This window comes from Mandrillus leucophaeus, unplaced genomic scaffold, assembly GCF_000951045.1.
Source record: "Mandrillus leucophaeus isolate KB7577 unplaced genomic scaffold, Mleu.le_1.0 Scaffold128, whole genome shotgun sequence".
NCBI lineage: Eukaryota > Metazoa > Chordata > Mammalia > Primates > Cercopithecidae > Mandrillus > Mandrillus leucophaeus.
Genome location: NW_012101209.1, coordinates 2,921,403 through 2,938,751, shown reverse-complemented (window position 1 = coordinate 2,938,751; position 17,349 = coordinate 2,921,403). Strand labels below are relative to the sequence as shown.

Genomic DNA, 17,349 nt, shown 5'->3' with positions numbered 1-17,349 from the left:
AATACTTCAACCAACTCTTTAATCCTTGCTATAAATTTTTGACTGAAAATATTTTGCCATTGAATAAAAGATCATAAAAAAATAGACCCAGTGCCTCCTGTAAAAGAAACTGTTAAAATACAAATATCTGATAATTTATGCTTGTTCCAACTAAATTGTGGGCCTGCATCCAAGTTGCCTTAGCATCAGCCTGTAAAATGCTAACTGTGTCTGACCCTATGTCATTGTGTGTATTAGCTTAGTACACCATTAGTTTAGTTTTAGTAATAAAATAACATAGATGTTACCTGAAAGAAACAAGTACTACCCCATGAGATCTCTGCTCAATTTCACTACGGTTTTATGGTGTGGACTCTGATGAGTATTTTCTTTTTCTGTCTTTCCATTCTTGTTTTAATATCAAGGAATGAGGCAGTAACACAGTGATGATCAGGCTCCTTTTTTCAAGGAGCCTGAAATACTTCATAAGAAAAGTGTAGTTATGTACAACAATCAGCTTATGTACCTCCTTGGAACTCTTAGGAAAACTATGATGGACTCTTTCCCCAAAAAAGTTGTACTGACACACATATTTTATGCCATTTACAATTTTTATACAATTTTAGATTAACCCTGCTGGGAATAAAGATGGTACCATAAGATCTAGCAATTCCGCTCTTGCATATACGCTGAAAAGAATGAAAAGCAAGGTCTTGAAGAGATATTTGTACACCAATGTTCATAGCAGCATTTCTCACAACACCCCAAAGGTGAAAGCAACCCAGGCACTCACCAATAGATGAATGGTTCAACTAAATGGGGTGTATATGTACAATGGAATAATTCAGAATGAATTTCTGATCCATGCTACAACATGAATGAAGGTTGAAAACATTATGCTAAATGAAATAAGCCAGACTCAAACAGACAAATATTGTATGGTTCCACATATATGAGGTACCTAGACTAGACAAATTCATAGAGACAGAAAGTAGAACAGAAGTTACTGGGGGCTGAGGGGAGGAGACAGTGGGGAGTTATTGTTTTATGGGTACAGAGTTTCTGTTTGGCATGATGAAAAAGTTCTGGAAATGGATAGTGGTGCTGGTTGCACAGCATTGTGAATGCACTTAATGCCACTGAATTATGTACTTAAAAGGGGTTAAAATGATAAATCTGATATTCTTGGACTTTAGAACCTGTTAAGCCTTGGTTCCAATCCCAAGGCTTAGTTATAGTATAGGTGACTTTGAGCAAAAGAGTTAATGTCTCTGAACATCCTTTTCTTTACCTATAAAAAGGGGTATGCTAGGGCGTTGAAGCCCTGACCTTAGAAGATTATTATAGAAATAAGTGTGATTAGTGTGTCACATGATTGCCATTGATAAAAAGATAAAAACTAACATATTAGGTGAGCAAAATTCAGTGGACTATGCTAACAAGAAAACATCACATTACATAAATGCTTTTGGCCTCTGTGGAGACAAGAATATTAACATGAAAAAATATAAATGCCACAGGATTTTAAAGATGAAATAACAGAGGGACAGGCTTTGTTCTGGTCCTCCAGTGACTAAAGGGGCAGCAGGAACACAAAATCACCCCTGCCCAAGTGTGAGATTTATTTCAGTTTCTGCTTTGATTGTTTTTAGGTTCTTATATAGGTTTTTCCAATTCTTGTAAACTAATGGGGTTTTTCTTTAATACAGATTTTAAGTCCTTGCAATGTGCCTTGCTATGGGTTCTAAGACACACACCCACATACACACACATGCATGCACACATACAGGCTCCACACATTTATCTGGAGATCAGACCTCCTATAATATTAACTATTTGAAACAGAATCATGTTTGTAGAATCATGCCAAAAAGCCCCCTGCATAGCAAATACCAGATAGAAAGTCTAGGCAGAGGAGAGGGGTGGCCCATCCTCATCCAGATGGCTGTGTAGAAATGATGACACAGGAATAGCAGGGAAAGTAAGAGCTGACAGAAGAGAAAGAGGCAGGAAAATGACTAACGCCCTAAGCCTTGCTCGAAGCTGGCGTCCTGAGTTCATGTGGAGCCTGTGACATTCAGAAAAGGTTACATTTCATTCTATTTGCTCTGCTTAGGAAAATGGGAGTCTATGCAGAATGATTGAAAATGATAAAACTAAAAATTTAATGCTTAAGAGGTAGAAGTCAGTTATCTGGAAAAATTATTATGGAATGAAGAATTGCTATATATATACATATATATGTATATATTCTATTTGTGTTGCGACACAAATAGCTAAATTCTATCAGTTTTAACACCTAATTGTCTCTAGAATCTGGCTGCTTTTGTCAATCTCCAGCACTCAGCACAAGGCTTGCCTCACAGTGGGCACTCCGTGAATAAATTAATGAACAAGTGAATGAATGAATGAATGAACAGGTGAAAGAATCAAGCTGCCTATAATATGCGTATATCAAGATATGCATTTCCTGCATATAAGTAAAGAAATCCAAGTTTAAAGCCATCCTTTTTCTCTTTTTCAGAGCAGAAGCCACTCTCTTGGGACCATTCATAAGCAGGAGATATCAACACCGTGACACATGCCAGTGCCACCGCCGCCACCACCTCCTCTGCCTCCACCTCCCCCGCCTCTGGGGGCTCCTCCCCCTCCCCCACCATCAGCACCCCCGGTAAGACCTTTTTTTTCTGATTGATTTGCTGTGGAGCATAAACTGCTTGAATACACTTGAGCAGAAGGTTTTAAATGTTCAGAAGCAGCTCTGCCTACCTTCCCTGTGGCAGGTGGCATCTTAGGTAGCTGGATCTGGCAGTTTAGAGTCTGATTCCAAACCAGCCTGGCTCAGCCATTTCTCTCCCCATTCTTCAGCAGCTTCCACCTCCACCTCATTGGTCTACTGATGTCTACCTCATTTCCCTTCTCATGCCTGCTGCTTGGTACAGGCTCACGAGTCTGAGTGACTTTCTGTCTCACTGGAAACCTTACGTGAGGGGCCATGCCAAAGTGCACAGCCAATGAGGCATTGTGAAGTCAAGTTCCAGTGTGGAATCTGGATGGTGATGATGATAGCTTGAGCTTCCGTCCCCTTGTACTAGGCTCTAGTAAGCTAAGTGTAATAGGAAATGCCACAACGAAATATAAAATCCTTACATGAAGTTTCCCTATCTACACAAGATTGAATCAAGGCTATTTCAGTTTGTGTTGCTGAACGCTTTCTCTTGGTTTCATAGTTTGGTTTGGATCTAGAAGGGGGCCACTGAGGGTGGTCATTTTGTTTTGGAACAGGGATTCTCAGCCTTGGCACCACTGACATTTGGGGTCAGATTTTTTTTTGTTGTTTGAGCTATCCTATGCATTGTAGGATATTTAGCAACATCCCTGGCCTCTACCCACTAGATGCCAGTAGCACCCCTCCACAATTGTGGCAGTAAAAAAAATGGCCCTATATATTGCCAGATGTCCCCTTGTGGGGCAAAAATCACCACCACACACACACAGTTTCAGAAAAATGCTAGTGCTTAATGCTTACAGCAAACTTTTCCTCTAAAGAAAACCAGGAGCACTTCTCACACTCATTCTCCATTCCTCACACCACTTCAGTGAGGGACGTCTCGCACCAGCTCCACAGCTTCTGTTTTCAGTGGAAAAATGAACGAGATGACGGTACGGCACGCAGAGACAGGGCTGTTTAGGGATGGTGTGAGACAAGTCAGCAGAAGCCAGGAACAGAACCTCCCTGCCATCCTCCTCACCAGGTGCAGCCCTCCCTCAGATGCGCAGATGACATGGCCCTGAGGAGTGTTGGCTATGAAGGGAGAGCCTGCGGCCCCTGCTGCATGACCACAGGCCCTGGTGAGAGTGAGAGTATGCCTGAGATGTCACCCCATGTGACGTTAGTTTTGTATACCGACCCTATCTGAGGTGCCAAGGGCGTAGACCTGCCTGGACCTTGGCACTTGCCCTGCAAGAGAGTAAAAAGAAAGCACATAGTATAAATTACATTTGAGAGCTTTCTGACCAATATAAACAAAGAATAGGAATAAGTCTTGAAGTTTCACTGCTGAATTTGACCCAAAATCAAATTCAAGGTCAGTGCCACAAAGTGATGGTTTGTAAGTAAACACACATGAAGCTATCATATGGATCTTGCAAGCACTGAAGAAGTACAACTTAGAATAACTGCAAATACATGATGTACCCATAAATTTAGCCAGAGTAAATAAACTGAACAAAACCCATGTTATTGGAGGTTTGAGAAAATAATCCTTTTTAAACATTGCTGGTGACAGACAAATGTCTAGGACTCAGTAAAAGTTAAACAGGTCTTTCTGGAGTCTTCTCTAAGAAAACAGTAAATGTGTATGTATCATAGTTTTTCCCCTGATAATCAGGTAGTTTTATTTTTGAGACTGATTTAAGAATTTAACCCTAAAAATGCCAAAAAGAATTTATGCAAAGGATATGTCAAGCAATGCTATTTATTCTAGTGAAAAAATACATCTTAAATGGCTTACAAGAAATAAATGAAATGTATTATGTCATACTGTTAATTAAAAATTGCATTATGCAGTGATGGTAATTAAAACTTACATCTGGCGAGGCACAGTGGCTTACGCCTGTTATCCCAGCACTTTGGGAAGCCAAGGTGGGCAGATGTCCTGAGGTCAGGAATTCAAGACCAGCCTGGCCAACATGGCGAAACCCCATCTCTACTAAAAAATACAAAAGTTAGCCGAGTGTGATGGCAGGCGCCTGTAATCCCAGCTACTCAGGAGGCTGTGGCAGGGAGAATTACTTGAACCTGGGAGGCGGAGTTTTCAGTAAGCCAAGATTGCACCACTGCACTCCAGCCTGGGCGACAGAGTGAGATACCTGTCCAAAAAAAAAAAAAAAAAATTTACATCTATGCTAATATGGAAAAGTAGGTATAAAATGATGGATTAGAAACAACACACATTTTGTCTGGGCGTGGTGGCTCACGCCTGTAATCCCAGCACTTTGGGAGGCCAAGGCGGGCACATCACGAGGTCAGGAGATCCAGCATCCTGACTAACACGGTGAAACCCCATCTCTACTAAAAATACAAAAAAATAAACGGGGCATGGTGGCGGGCACCTGTAGTCCCAGCTACCCGGGAGGCTAAGGCAGGAGAATGGCGTGAACCCGGGAGGTGGAGCTTGCAGTGAGCTGAGATGGCGCCACTGCACTCCAGCCTGGGCGACAAAATGAGACTCCGTCTCAAAACAAACAAACCAACAAAAAACATATTTTGTGCATAATGAAATCAACTACTTAATATATGTGATAAATAACAAAGATCAGAAGAGAATTCGATAATGCTGACAAGAACATTTAATATTTCATTAGGGAATTCCTTCTTTAAAGATGCTTAAATGCGTAATAAAAAATAATTCTACCTTTGGTTAAATTTTTTACATTCTCTCCTTCATTTCTCTCTCTCTTTCTGAAGAACAGGTCAATTTAGGAGTAAAATAATCACGTAAATTTTAATATTTTCTTAAAACGTATTTTCTACATTTATGTAGAAAAATAACATGTATACTTACAATACATGTTAAAGGCAAATAATTAACGTCTTTAGCATATAAAGAGCTCTTACAGATTACTATGGAAATGATGAATGCAAAGATGGGTACAGGATATGGTTAGATTGAAGAAATACGAATATATTAACCTCACTACAGTTTAATAAGAACAAATTAAAATAATGAAAAACCATTTTTATCTATCAGTTTAGTGCGATACTTTTTAAATGTTGGCTGGAGTATTAGGAACTAGGCACTTATAACTTTTGGTGGAAGCAAAACTTGGTGAAATGCCCTAAGATACAATTTGTCAGTAAAAAACGGACCTAGTTTCACTTCAAGTAATTTTCTTGACGTGGCTTCACTTCAGGTAATTTTTATTTAAGTAACTAATCATAGATATACAGAAATATATAGCTATAGAAGATTAATGAAAGTATTACTTGTAATAATAACCAAAAAGAAAGAAACAAAAAACAACCCATATTTTTTATGATAGGAGATTCAATAATGTATTATATATTCTCTCAATGGTATATGAAGCAGCCATTAAAATCATTCAGAATTATAAAGAAGAAAATGATAAATGTTGGCAAGGATGCAGAGTGATGGAAACTCTCATACACTGCTGGTGGGAGTGTAAATTGATATAAACCCTTTGGAAAACCATTTGACAGCACCTACCACAGTTAAACATGTGCATCTTAGGTAGATATCCAAGAGAAGTGTGTGCCTGCATGACCCAAAAGACATGTTAAGAACGTTTGTAGCAGCATGAATAGCACAAAACTGGAAACAACCCCCCGTGTCCATCAACGGCAGAATGGATTGATAAAATGTGTGTGATGGTCATGCTATAAAGTAATATACAGCAGTGAAAATGAATCAACAATACATGCAACAACATGGAGGAATAGCCACCTGACAAGAGAATACATGCTGTATGATCCCATGTATATAAAGCTCCAAAACAGAAAAAAAATAAACTACAGTGTTTAGGAATGCAAGACAAGCTGGTAGAATTATGAGGAAAACCAAGAAAGGGATCACCGTAAAATCAGGAGATGGCACCCTTTGGGAGGAGAGTGGGGGACTCAGGATCAGAAAGGCCCTGGGTGCTTCTAGAGTGCTGGCAAGACTCTAATTCTTGACATAGGTGGCGATGACATACAGTATCACTTTATAGAAACATGTTAAACTACACAAAATTATTTTATGTGCTTTTCTATTTGTGGTACTGGACAATTTAAAAGGTTAAAAGAGAAAAAAAAATCATATCCAAATTGATTTGTAACTTCCAGTGTCATGATTGATTCAGACAAGGATCATCCATGAAAGCTAAAACCAGAGTGAAAGGTTGTGGGGGAAAAAGATGTTCTCAGGGTCAGAAGTATCACCCATAGATGCTTCTTACTGCAAAGGGGAAAACGTCTCTTTAAAATGCATCAAACTTACCGTCACGTGTAATGGAATGACCTCCTATCACAAGCCTCTGCTGGATACAAGGAGGCGCACAGAGCGTCACCCTGTGGTAATCTGCCCAGAATGAGTGACCTCATGAGCAAGCAATCAGACACATGCAGAATATGGGACCTTCTGCAACAAAGGCTGGCAAACCAGGGCCTCTGGGCCACAGCCAGCTCACCACCTGTTTTTTATCATCCTCCAGCTAAAACTGGTTTTTACATTTTCAAATGGCTGGAAAAAAAATTAAAAGGAAAGTAATACTTTGCGACACATGAAAAGTATATGAAATTCACATTTCAATCCATAAATAGTGTTATTGGAGCACAGCCACACTCATGCATTTTGTCTATGACTGTTTTTATGCTACAGCAGCGAACACCAATTAAGCAAAATGTTATTCCTCAAAGAATTCCATTCTTCTCACTAGTAGGCTTGAATTTTAAAAATTTTCCTCAATTATTATTACTATGTTCTGAGTTTTGTCAGTAAATATTTTGTGGAAGTTTGTTTTCTCTTTTGTTATATGAGTATATACATTGTATTGTAGATTTTTTGCCTTTTGGCCCACATGCCTAAAATATTTACAGCCTGGCCCCTTCCAAGAAAAGTTTGCCAACACCTGTCCCGCAGTCAGCTGGGCTCATTCAGCCTCTCATTCCCACTACCCACCACCCACCCACCCACCGCAGTAGCCAGAGATCTTGCACACGCACATCCTCTGCTTCTCCTCTCCGGAACTTCCTGGACCCTACTGAGCTGTGGCCCACTCCATCCTGCATGGTCTGGCCCCTGCCTGTCTCTAAGACCTCCTCCTGTGCCTCTGTCCTGGAGTCTCCTACTTAAGTCTTCTGCGTAGTCATTGAGAGCCCAGAAAGGCTCTTCCCATTCATCCCAGCTCAGGTGTCCCTTCCTGTTACACTGCTGGCTTCTATATCTGCAAACCCCTTGCTTCAGAGCAGGTAGTAGTTTTTAACTTTTTTAAAAATTTGAGTGGGGTCTATATTTCATGTTTTGTGTCACTCATGCCTGGCTCGAAATAAGTACTCAACTCTCTGAATAAATGAATACATGAATGAATGAACAATTATTTGTGTAAATTGGGTTAAGAAATGGAGTTAAAACTTTTTATAATCAGTGTACAGAACTCTAAACATCTATGTTGTGAAAGAAAAAAGTATATTCAAAGGTAGAAAGCATGGTAAGAAAGACTTTGTTTAGGACCGTCATAACAGGTGGATAGGATTTTGCAGTAGGGGAGAGAGATTGGGCTCAACTCCGAATACAACATGGGCAAGAGGGAATATATAGCCCAGGAGCAGGGTGGGGTCAGTAAATATACTAAAAAGAAACATCAGGGCTAAAGGGGATTCTGGGTGAATGGAGCTAACAAGATTCTTACTGAAGACAAGCCAGGGTGATCAGACATACCCCGGGGGTTGGTTAGGGATGAGGCACCTGATTGGATATCAAGGGTGATCACATATCGAGATGGGGTGGTCCTTGCTCAACCGACTTAGCAGGGGGTTTTGTCAAAACTGGATTTTACAAGGGAGTGCACAGGTGGGCCTGGGAGAAGCTTTGGAAGCTTAATTAAATTTTGATTAGGAGGTCAGGATTCTCTGGTCAAGAGAGCCTTTGTCAGTGTGCATAGACCAGCATGTCAGGTTTTATTATATGTAATCTTTGTAAGATGGGGATCATTTTGTGTGAATGTCTGATCCTCTGTAAGGAAATGCAAACTTCACGCCAGCTCTGGAAGACCTGGGGAGTAGGTTAGGGGGAAATTAGGCTAAATGTTTTTTAGTTTCAGCCTTCTACCTCTCCCCTCACCCCTTCCTGCTCCTCCCCATCTCCATCCCTGATGAGCATCTTTTCTTTTTTCAAGAGTGTGGAACGGAGAGAAGGGTTGATGGGGCCTGCTGAAGCTGTGAAGCAGGCTTAAAGCAAAGCCAGACGGCTCTCTTCGTCTCCTTTCCCTCATTTCTTGCTTCTGGTTCCCCAGTTTTTGAACTCCTTTGTCTTATCTCTTTAAAATTCAATATTGTCTGGCACAGTGGCTCAAGCCTGTAATCCCAGCACTTTGGGAGGCCAAGGCAGGTAGATCACTTGAGGTCAGGAGTTCGAGACCAGCCTGGCTAACATGGTGAAACCCCATCTCTACTAAAAAATACAAAAATTAGCCAGGTATGGTGGCGAGTACCTGTAATCCCAGCTACTTAGGAGGCTGAGGCAGGAGAATCGCTTGAACCCAAGAGGTGGAGGTTGCAGTGAACCAAGATCACACCACTGCACTCCAGCCTGGCTCAAAAAAATAGTAATAAAAAATAAAATTCATTATCAGTGTCAAAATTGCCCACATGGTGTGTTGGTCCACTTAAATTTAAATTATTACTGTTGCTTTACTTATAAGATGTAACCTAAAAATATATCTAAAGGAAATTAGAATGGATTTGATATTTGAAATGCGTCAGAATTTTACTGAACTTTTGATTTCAACTGTACTTTGACCCCTTGGTAGATTCCAAGATGAGCAAAGAAGCCCCTCGGGGGCCTGTGATTTCTGTTTTCTTGCCACAGTCCCTAACCATGAGTGGTGCACTCTCCCTACATGTCACCGACCAGCTGAGAAATTCTTTGCAGTTGGGTTGCCCAGGCAAAGCCTGACAGTAGGGTTTATGGCTACAGCATTTGTGTTTATTTATAAAGTAGAATGTGGATTTTTATACCATTATTTTTTAATGTTGCCATTCAAGTTTCAATATCCTAAGGAAGAAACAGTTCACCTAGGGCAGGCCATGTCTTATTATTTAAATACAAAGAGGAAACTGGCTTGATAATCACTTTTTACCATGAAAAGCAACGCTCTAAGTAGGAAGACACTTAGGTGCCGTATATTTCTGCCTGCCCGTTCCGGGAGTGATGTTTCATAGGATGCTGAAGGGAGATTACAGTGAGAAGCTTATCGCACCCCTAGTTGTTTTCCTCCCTTGTTCCTGTTTGCCAGAGTCTTTGCTTTCAGGAAATTCGGTGGCATGATTTTTCTCCTTGCAGTCTAAGGATTGCATGATTCCTTGGCAAAGTAGGCTTTCCAGTAGGAAATGTAAGCTGTGACATATATTGGAAGGTTTTCCCACCGTCTTTAGCATGCTGGGGTGCATGCGGTATAGAAAAACATGCCAATCTGTGAAAGAAAATGGAGTGCTCTCTGAAGTCCCATGAGAGCTTTTTTTTGGAATTTTGTGTTCGCTGTTGTTAAAAAAAAAAATTGCAGGGGCGGAGGGTCGCTAGGTGGAAGGGTGCTTAGTAGAATTGCATATTATACCATATTCTGGAAAACGTAATTTGCATGTCTGCTGGTGCATTTGGAATAATGAAAGGCTTAAAAATTCTTACACACTGTCACTCACTTAGGTTCCCCTGACACTCTGGTACTTTGATTAGTGTCACTAATGAGGGATTGGGGAAGCTTACCAGGAACTGATAGTGGCCACTGGAATAAGGAGAAGCCTTTTGCATCAGGCCAAGCTGTTAGGATAGCATTGACATTTGATTGCTGCTTAACAGTTTGCAAAATGATACCTCTGTCTTTAAGCAATTTTAAAAACTTGATTTTCCCTCTCTTCTTTGGTGGTTAGCACCAGGAGCAGGAACATGGCTTTAGTGAAAAAGGAGCCAGTGTTGGCAGCAGGTTGCCTTGGTCTGGAAGAGAAAGAAGTGTGGCAGGACCTGCCACTCATACTTCCAAAGGGCCATTCAGGATGGTATTTAAATGTGTTTCTTTTTTCACAGCTGTGAGGTGGGAGGGGTGGCAGGAACAAAGAGGAGAGGGCTTGCAGTGGTGTGCAAGAGGCAGTGATTACAGACTCATAATGCCCAGGACTTGGCAAGAAAAGCCTGTGAGTGCTTGTTAAGGGCCTTTGTCGAGTTTCATAGGAGCCTGGAGCATAAGCCAAGCCGCTCGCAGGCAGCATCTGAGCTGAGGGTTACGGCAGGAAGGTGACACGGGGTACAATGCCAAAGGGTGACCCTGGAGTTTGTCTGTGGAGCAATGATTCCTAACTGGAGCTTTCTGTTACACCCAAATCTTCTGGCTCTTTGCCTTGGAAATCTTTTAAGATTCCAGGGTAACTAGTGATGCCTAGAAAACTGCCAGTGAACCATTCCTCCCTCCACCAGGTTTGTCTTTTCATCTGTACACTGCTGTGCTTGCGAAGGCCACCATCGATGGGAGGCTGGGATCTTTGGAGCCCCTTACTTCTTCCCCCAAACTGCTCTTTCCTTCTTTAACCTTTCTTGTCATAGAAGGGGAAAAAAAACTCCACCCACGTCAGGTTGTTGCTGGTGGTTAGATAACCAGCCCTGCCCGGGGTGGAAAAGCTGTCATAAGGTGGAGTGAGGAGGGGTGGCCCATGCTGAGCTCCACATCTGGTGGTGCTGGACTCTGCAACGTGACTTCCTGGCTGCCAAGCCAACACACCACATCTCTGCAGTGGAGGGCTGGCTTGGCAGCCAGGAAGTCATGTTTCCTAGATTGTTTAATAAAAGGACAGGTAACATGAAGTGAGAAAAACAGGATACATGTAGACAGTGTAGTTCCAATTATGTAAAACAAAACTGTGTGCACATGCTCGCCTATGCACCCACATAAAGGCTGTAAAGGACACGGAATACATGTGTCATCACTGGGTATCTGGGGTGGAAAAGGGTTGGGTGATTTTTATTTTCTTTTTTGTATGAATCTGCATCTCCTCAGGTGTTTACATGGAACATTTGCTTCTTTTATAATTAGAAGAAAAGGTTTTTAAAAAGGAATGAATTATCACTTACCCATTGGCTGAGTTGGATCCTGTAACAATAATATTTCATATTAACAGGCATCTACTAAGTAGCTATTGTGCCCCAAGCATTGTGTTAAGCACTTAACATGGATTGTCTAAATTATCTAAATATGTACAACAATCCAATGAGGTAGGTACCAGTAGTGCCATTTTAAGGATGAGAGAACTGAGGCACAGAAAGTGTATTTATGTGCCTGTGTCACACAGCCAGTCGTGGGTGGAGGCTGAATTCCTCCCCTGCCTTTCTGGCCATTGAGCCTAACTGCTGTGTGCTCGACTGCCTCCAGCTGCATGAACAGGTTCAATAAGTGGTACTGATGACTAGGCAGTGAACACTTATCTAGCATTTACTATGACCTTTGCATTGGCCTATGGGCTAGCACATAGTAATTGAGTTATTCTTCACAGTAACCCTTTGAGGCAGGTACTGTTGTTCTCATTTTAAGGATGAGCTAACTGAGGCACTGGGGGCAAGTCACTTACTGGGCAGGGCTATTGTTGGGACTCTGGCAGAACAGCTCCCGGCTGTGCTCTGAAACACTAAGCCAAAAGTCCTTCGATGCAGACCTTCTCAGGGATTACTTCTACTTCTCTGAATCTAAAAGCCAGGAAGTTAATGGATTCGGCTCCCCATACCTTGGCCAGAGCTTCCACATTTCTTCTAAGCTGCCTCCTGAGATTCTGTTTTCTTTCCTTTTTTTTTCTCTGGGGTTCCATTGTTTCCCCCGCTCGCTTTTTGGTTCTTCCGCCCTTTTAATAGGAAAAAAAAAAACATATTGCACATTGTCCTCGGAATAAAACTCATAGTTTAGAGAGATGCTGATAGAGAATCGGCATGAAGAAAGAAGATGCAGTGCAAAGGAACTCGGCTTTGTTTTGTCTTGGTTTACAGCCAATGGCAGATGAGCTCAGAAGGACAGGGTCTGCTGCTAGCAGTGCGGGCCACATAGTGGGGACGGTGGGTGCCCCTGTAGCTCAGTGACAGCAGACTGTGTTCTTAACCTTGATCAGGCTATCATGCAAATTTAACTGAGCTTTGGCCACACAAAATTACGAAGTGTCTGCCTCTGAAGAGTTTAGAACCTGAATCCAGAGAAACCAGGGCGTGACATTGGTCACTGCTTGGTCATGAAAAAGATGAGCATAGAATTGGCTTCTTATTCCTAGACTAAAACTTTGTACCATATGTTGCCTCTTCATTAAGTATTTCCTGAATATGGGATCCTGAAGTCTCATGTTTAAAGAGCCCTCTTGCCCTCTGAATTAGTCACCTTTCATCCCTAAGCTTGCTTCTCTGCATATCAGACATTAGATGTGCCTAGGTAATGTTGTGAGCTCTCTCCTAAACAGACCAGAGTCGAGTGAGGGATGAGGGAGGATCTTGGGGCCAATGTCACAAAGCAGCTAATGAGAGATCTGAAGACAGAGAGTCTGTGCCTAGCTCAGTCCGAAGGACGTAGTAGGGACTCAGTTCCTAGCCTTTCTTCCTGATCTAGTGAGTTTAGTGCAGACATTGTAACTCACCAGGCAAACCCGTTATGAGCCAACCAACCACGATTTTCCATTTGCCATGAGATTAAGCTTTGAAAGCCAGAACGACATTCTGTGTTGTGTTGTATGAGAACACCATCAACATTGGACCTGGCTGTGATATGAAAGTTATTTTTTAAAGAAAAAATAAAATTATAAAAGAACACACTCAATGCATTCAAATTTTAGTAAGAATATTTTACAAAGCAAATGCAGTTATATCAGAAGTAACAAATACAGGGACAGCAAAATTTTAATACTTGGGTATTATTTTAAAAACCATAAAGTATCTTTTGGCACAGCCTTTCTCATTCCAACTCATTGTTTTCAAAGAGAATAGATCCTGTGCCTTTTGCTTTGCATGAAGATTTTTTTTAAATTCACAGAAAGGAATACAGTGTACCCACTTTGTACATGCTAGCAATAGATTTCCATTTTAATAAGGTCTGTTCACAATAGAGGACTTTGAATGTGTTTTCAAGTTGATTAAAGCAGGATTCCACCTGTACCACATAGAGTATTTAAAACAAAAAGGTAGCCAGGCACGTTGGCTCATGCCTGTAATCCCAACATTTTGGGAGGCCCAGGCAGGTGGATGACCTGAGGTCAGGAGTTTGAGACCAGCCTGGCCAGTATGGTGAAACCCCATCTCTACCAAAAATACAAGAATTTGTAGGGCATGGTGGCGCGCGCCTGCAATCCCAGCTACTCGGGAGGCTGAGGCAGGAGAATTGCACTAAGCTGTCAGCTTTAGTAAGGATCATGTAATGTTGCAGCCTGGTGTGTTTAAAACAAAACATGTGGATTTAGAGTCATACACCTTGGAAGCGGAATTTCAGCTGTGTCATTTCCTAGCCATAGGATGTCAAGCAAATTACTTAATAACTCTAAGCCTCAGTTTCCTCGTTTGTGAATGAGACTAATAATTGCCACTTCCTAGAGTACAGTGCTCCTAGAATGGAAACTTCATAGAGGGATTGTTTTTGTCTATTTTGCTCACAATGCATCTTTAATGCCCTGAGCAGGAGTATAGCAGGCATAGAGTTATTGTGAGGACCCCATAAGATAGCAGTAGCAGCTGTTGCTTGCCAAGAGCCTCCTTAGTAGATAGTACCTACTTTCATTTTGGGGACTGGAAAACAACTGGATAAATAACCAGATCTTGGACTGACACGTTCAGGTCAAAAGTCCTTGTGGTCTGTACAGGGCAGGAGGTCAGACACTAGAAGCCAAGATCAAAATTGAGAACCTGAGTTATCCATGTGGAAAGTCAGGCCAGCAGTCTGAAAAAAGCCCAAAAATAGGTGGTGTGAGACCAAGGGAAAGTTTTTCCTTTGCCCTCGGAAGGTTTGTTAAAAATCACTGAAAAGAGGTCAATTAATAGGAGAAAAGGCATATCAATTTTATTAATGTGTACCTGGGAGTCTTCGGAATAAAGACCCAATGATGTAGCGGAAATTATCTGTTTTTATGTTTAGGTTGAATAGCCTATTGACAGCTGTGTGGAGATATGGTTAGACAAAGAGGATAGCTCCAATGCTAACAGATTGAACAGGGGAAACCCAGCAAGGCGTGACTGTCTAGACTCTTTCGGCCTCCCTGAGCTGCGTTCCTTCCTTCTGGGTGTGGGACAAGACCCTCTCTGGAATGAGGTCTTATGACCTACAATCAAACAAAATAGGTCAGATAGTTTATTTATGGCCAGTTTTTACACTGAAGGTGGTGGAGAGTTAGAGTAGTATTTTTAGATTTATGGCTGGCTTTGGGGAAAAGGGGCTCTGGTTTCTATGACCCAACTTGGAGAAGAGGGGTTCTAGTTTCTGTGGTTAGCCTTGGGGGAGAGTGGGACTGAGCGACAAGAGGGCAGGTGAAGGTCAGAGGAAAACCTTTGCCTCAGAGGCTGCTTCTGAGGCCTTCATTTTGGGGGATTGTTTTGATTCCAAGCAGTGTGCAGATGTTACCATTTCTAGGTCATCTGGGGTTCCAAGTCCATGGGGCCAGTACTTGCTCCTGCAGCATGATTCTGAGGAGTGGAATGGTTTGTCTTCTCTCCTCTTTTGCTGAGTTGAGTGGACCTGGGCCCACAGGTGTAGCAGGAGGTACCTGGAAGCAGCCACAGATTAGACCCACATGATTAGACCTACAGTGCAGCTGTAGGACTGTGACTGCTAAAGCTAGCAACAAATACACAAAGATGCGGGGGCATCCTGAGCATCCACTCCAGTGAGATGGCAGTTCCATTCAAACATTTTAAACATTTGGAGGGGACTTTGTTTTCTCAGCTGCCATTTGGTTCATCATTTCACAAGCAGCTTCACCAATAGCAGACCAAGAGGGAAGGGAGGGACATGTGTTTCCCTAGAAGGTTTAATCGTGATGCTCGTGCAAGAATTCTGGATCACCTGGCCCCAAGCCTCTCTCCAAAGCAGAGAAAGAAGTTCTTTAGGCCTTGTGGCAGCTTTGGGATGCTGAGATTCTAGTGCTGTGGGTTGGTCTTTCTCTACCTGAGCCAAACATTCATTTAAAATTCTACTGCCCGGGGAAATTTGAACACTGATGGGATATTGGTTTATATAAAGGAATTGTAGATAATTTTACAGCTAATTTTATTTAATAATATGCTTGTTATATTTTAAGAGCTCTTTTCTTCTATAGCTGTACACTGAAATATTTGTGGGTGATTTTGTACAGTGTTGGATATGTTTTTAATAAGCAGGGATTTGGAAGGGGAACGTGGGTTGTGGAAAGACATAACAAGATGGGCTGGAGTTGATAATGGTTGAAGTTGGATGATGATGCCTGGAGGCTCAATTGTACTACTCCCATCATGTATGCTAACAATTTTTCATAGTAAAAAACTTTAGTGGACAGCAACAACCTCACATTTAGTGCAAAATATAAGTGATTTGGCAGGACCAAGGAAGGAGTTATGTAGCATGCTTTCACTAATGCAGGTGGGCATTTGAGATAAAATGTTATATGCTTTTTAATTTTAAAAAATAAAAGTTCATAAGTCATCTGCTTGAAATTCTGTATGTCACTGTGATTTATTCCCCTTATCTGGACCCCAACCTAGCCCAATCTGGCTCCTGTTTTTCTAGGGATTAACATTAAGGTTTTATTGTTTTGTTTTGTTTTTAAGCTCTCCTGCCCTAATCGTTGAGTTGACATATGCAATGGTTTGGGTCTTTTCTCCTAAGAACGGAAATGGATTCAAACAACAGGAATGTCAGAGAAGCTGTGGGACTTGCCATCATAATCTTCCTTGCTACTTTTTATGTAAATAAACCACAGACCAAATGGGAACACCAGATATCAAACAATATTTTGTGAAACTGTTGCATTTACTGTTCTCTGCCCTGGTACAAGGACATCTATCACTAGCTGGTGTTTTCTCCCACAAAGCACAGAGGACATTGGGGCAATTATCGAATCAAAAGTTGCCAGTTGGCAACTCTTCTTGATGCCAAGGTCACCAGATATGGAAGAATTTTCACCTTCAGTGTTCTGGAGTCTGACTAAATGCCTCTCGTGACTGTATTGTTGAAGAATTTCAGAAGGTGGTGAGGGGGAAGGAGCCTTAAAGCCAACTCTAAGAGAAAAGCCTCTGGTCATAGAGACAGCATACAAAGTGTGTGTTGCGGCTTTAAAAAAACAAATTTGTGTGTGTATGTGCACGCACGTGTGTGTATTTCTTTATATATACATATTTGTTAAAGACCATCATCTGAACTATTAAGAGACAAAGGGAAAAGCGGTCTTTGGTTGTGCTAGACCTTAGCATAGGTCAATGTGTGTTCTAGAACAGAAACATGTCAGATGATGGAGTTTTCTAGGAAATAAAATCTAAGACAGAGGTGGAATAATTATTTAAGGGCTTAGCATCATCAGAGCAATCGTTTGTATTTTCTTCTGAGTTGCTTTTGGGGGTTGATTTTTGTCAGAGAGAAGGGTATGTCTTTAGGGACAAAAGAATAATTGGAAATTTA

At 41.6% G+C, this 17,349-nt stretch overlaps 1 protein-coding gene across 1 annotated transcript in view; it reads left to right on the top strand.

Moving 5' to 3' along the window:
- The first annotated feature begins 2,560 nt into the window (after window positions 1–2,560).
- Window positions 2,561–17,349, top strand: part of WIPF3 (WAS/WASL interacting protein family, member 3) — an 83,899-nt gene continuing 69,110 nt past the window's right edge. The window contains exon 1 of the mRNA XM_011972287.1: window positions 2,561–2,650. Within this exon, the coding sequence (XP_011827677.1) occupies window positions 2,561–2,650 (90 nt within the window). The remainder of the gene's footprint in view (window positions 2,651–17,349) is intronic.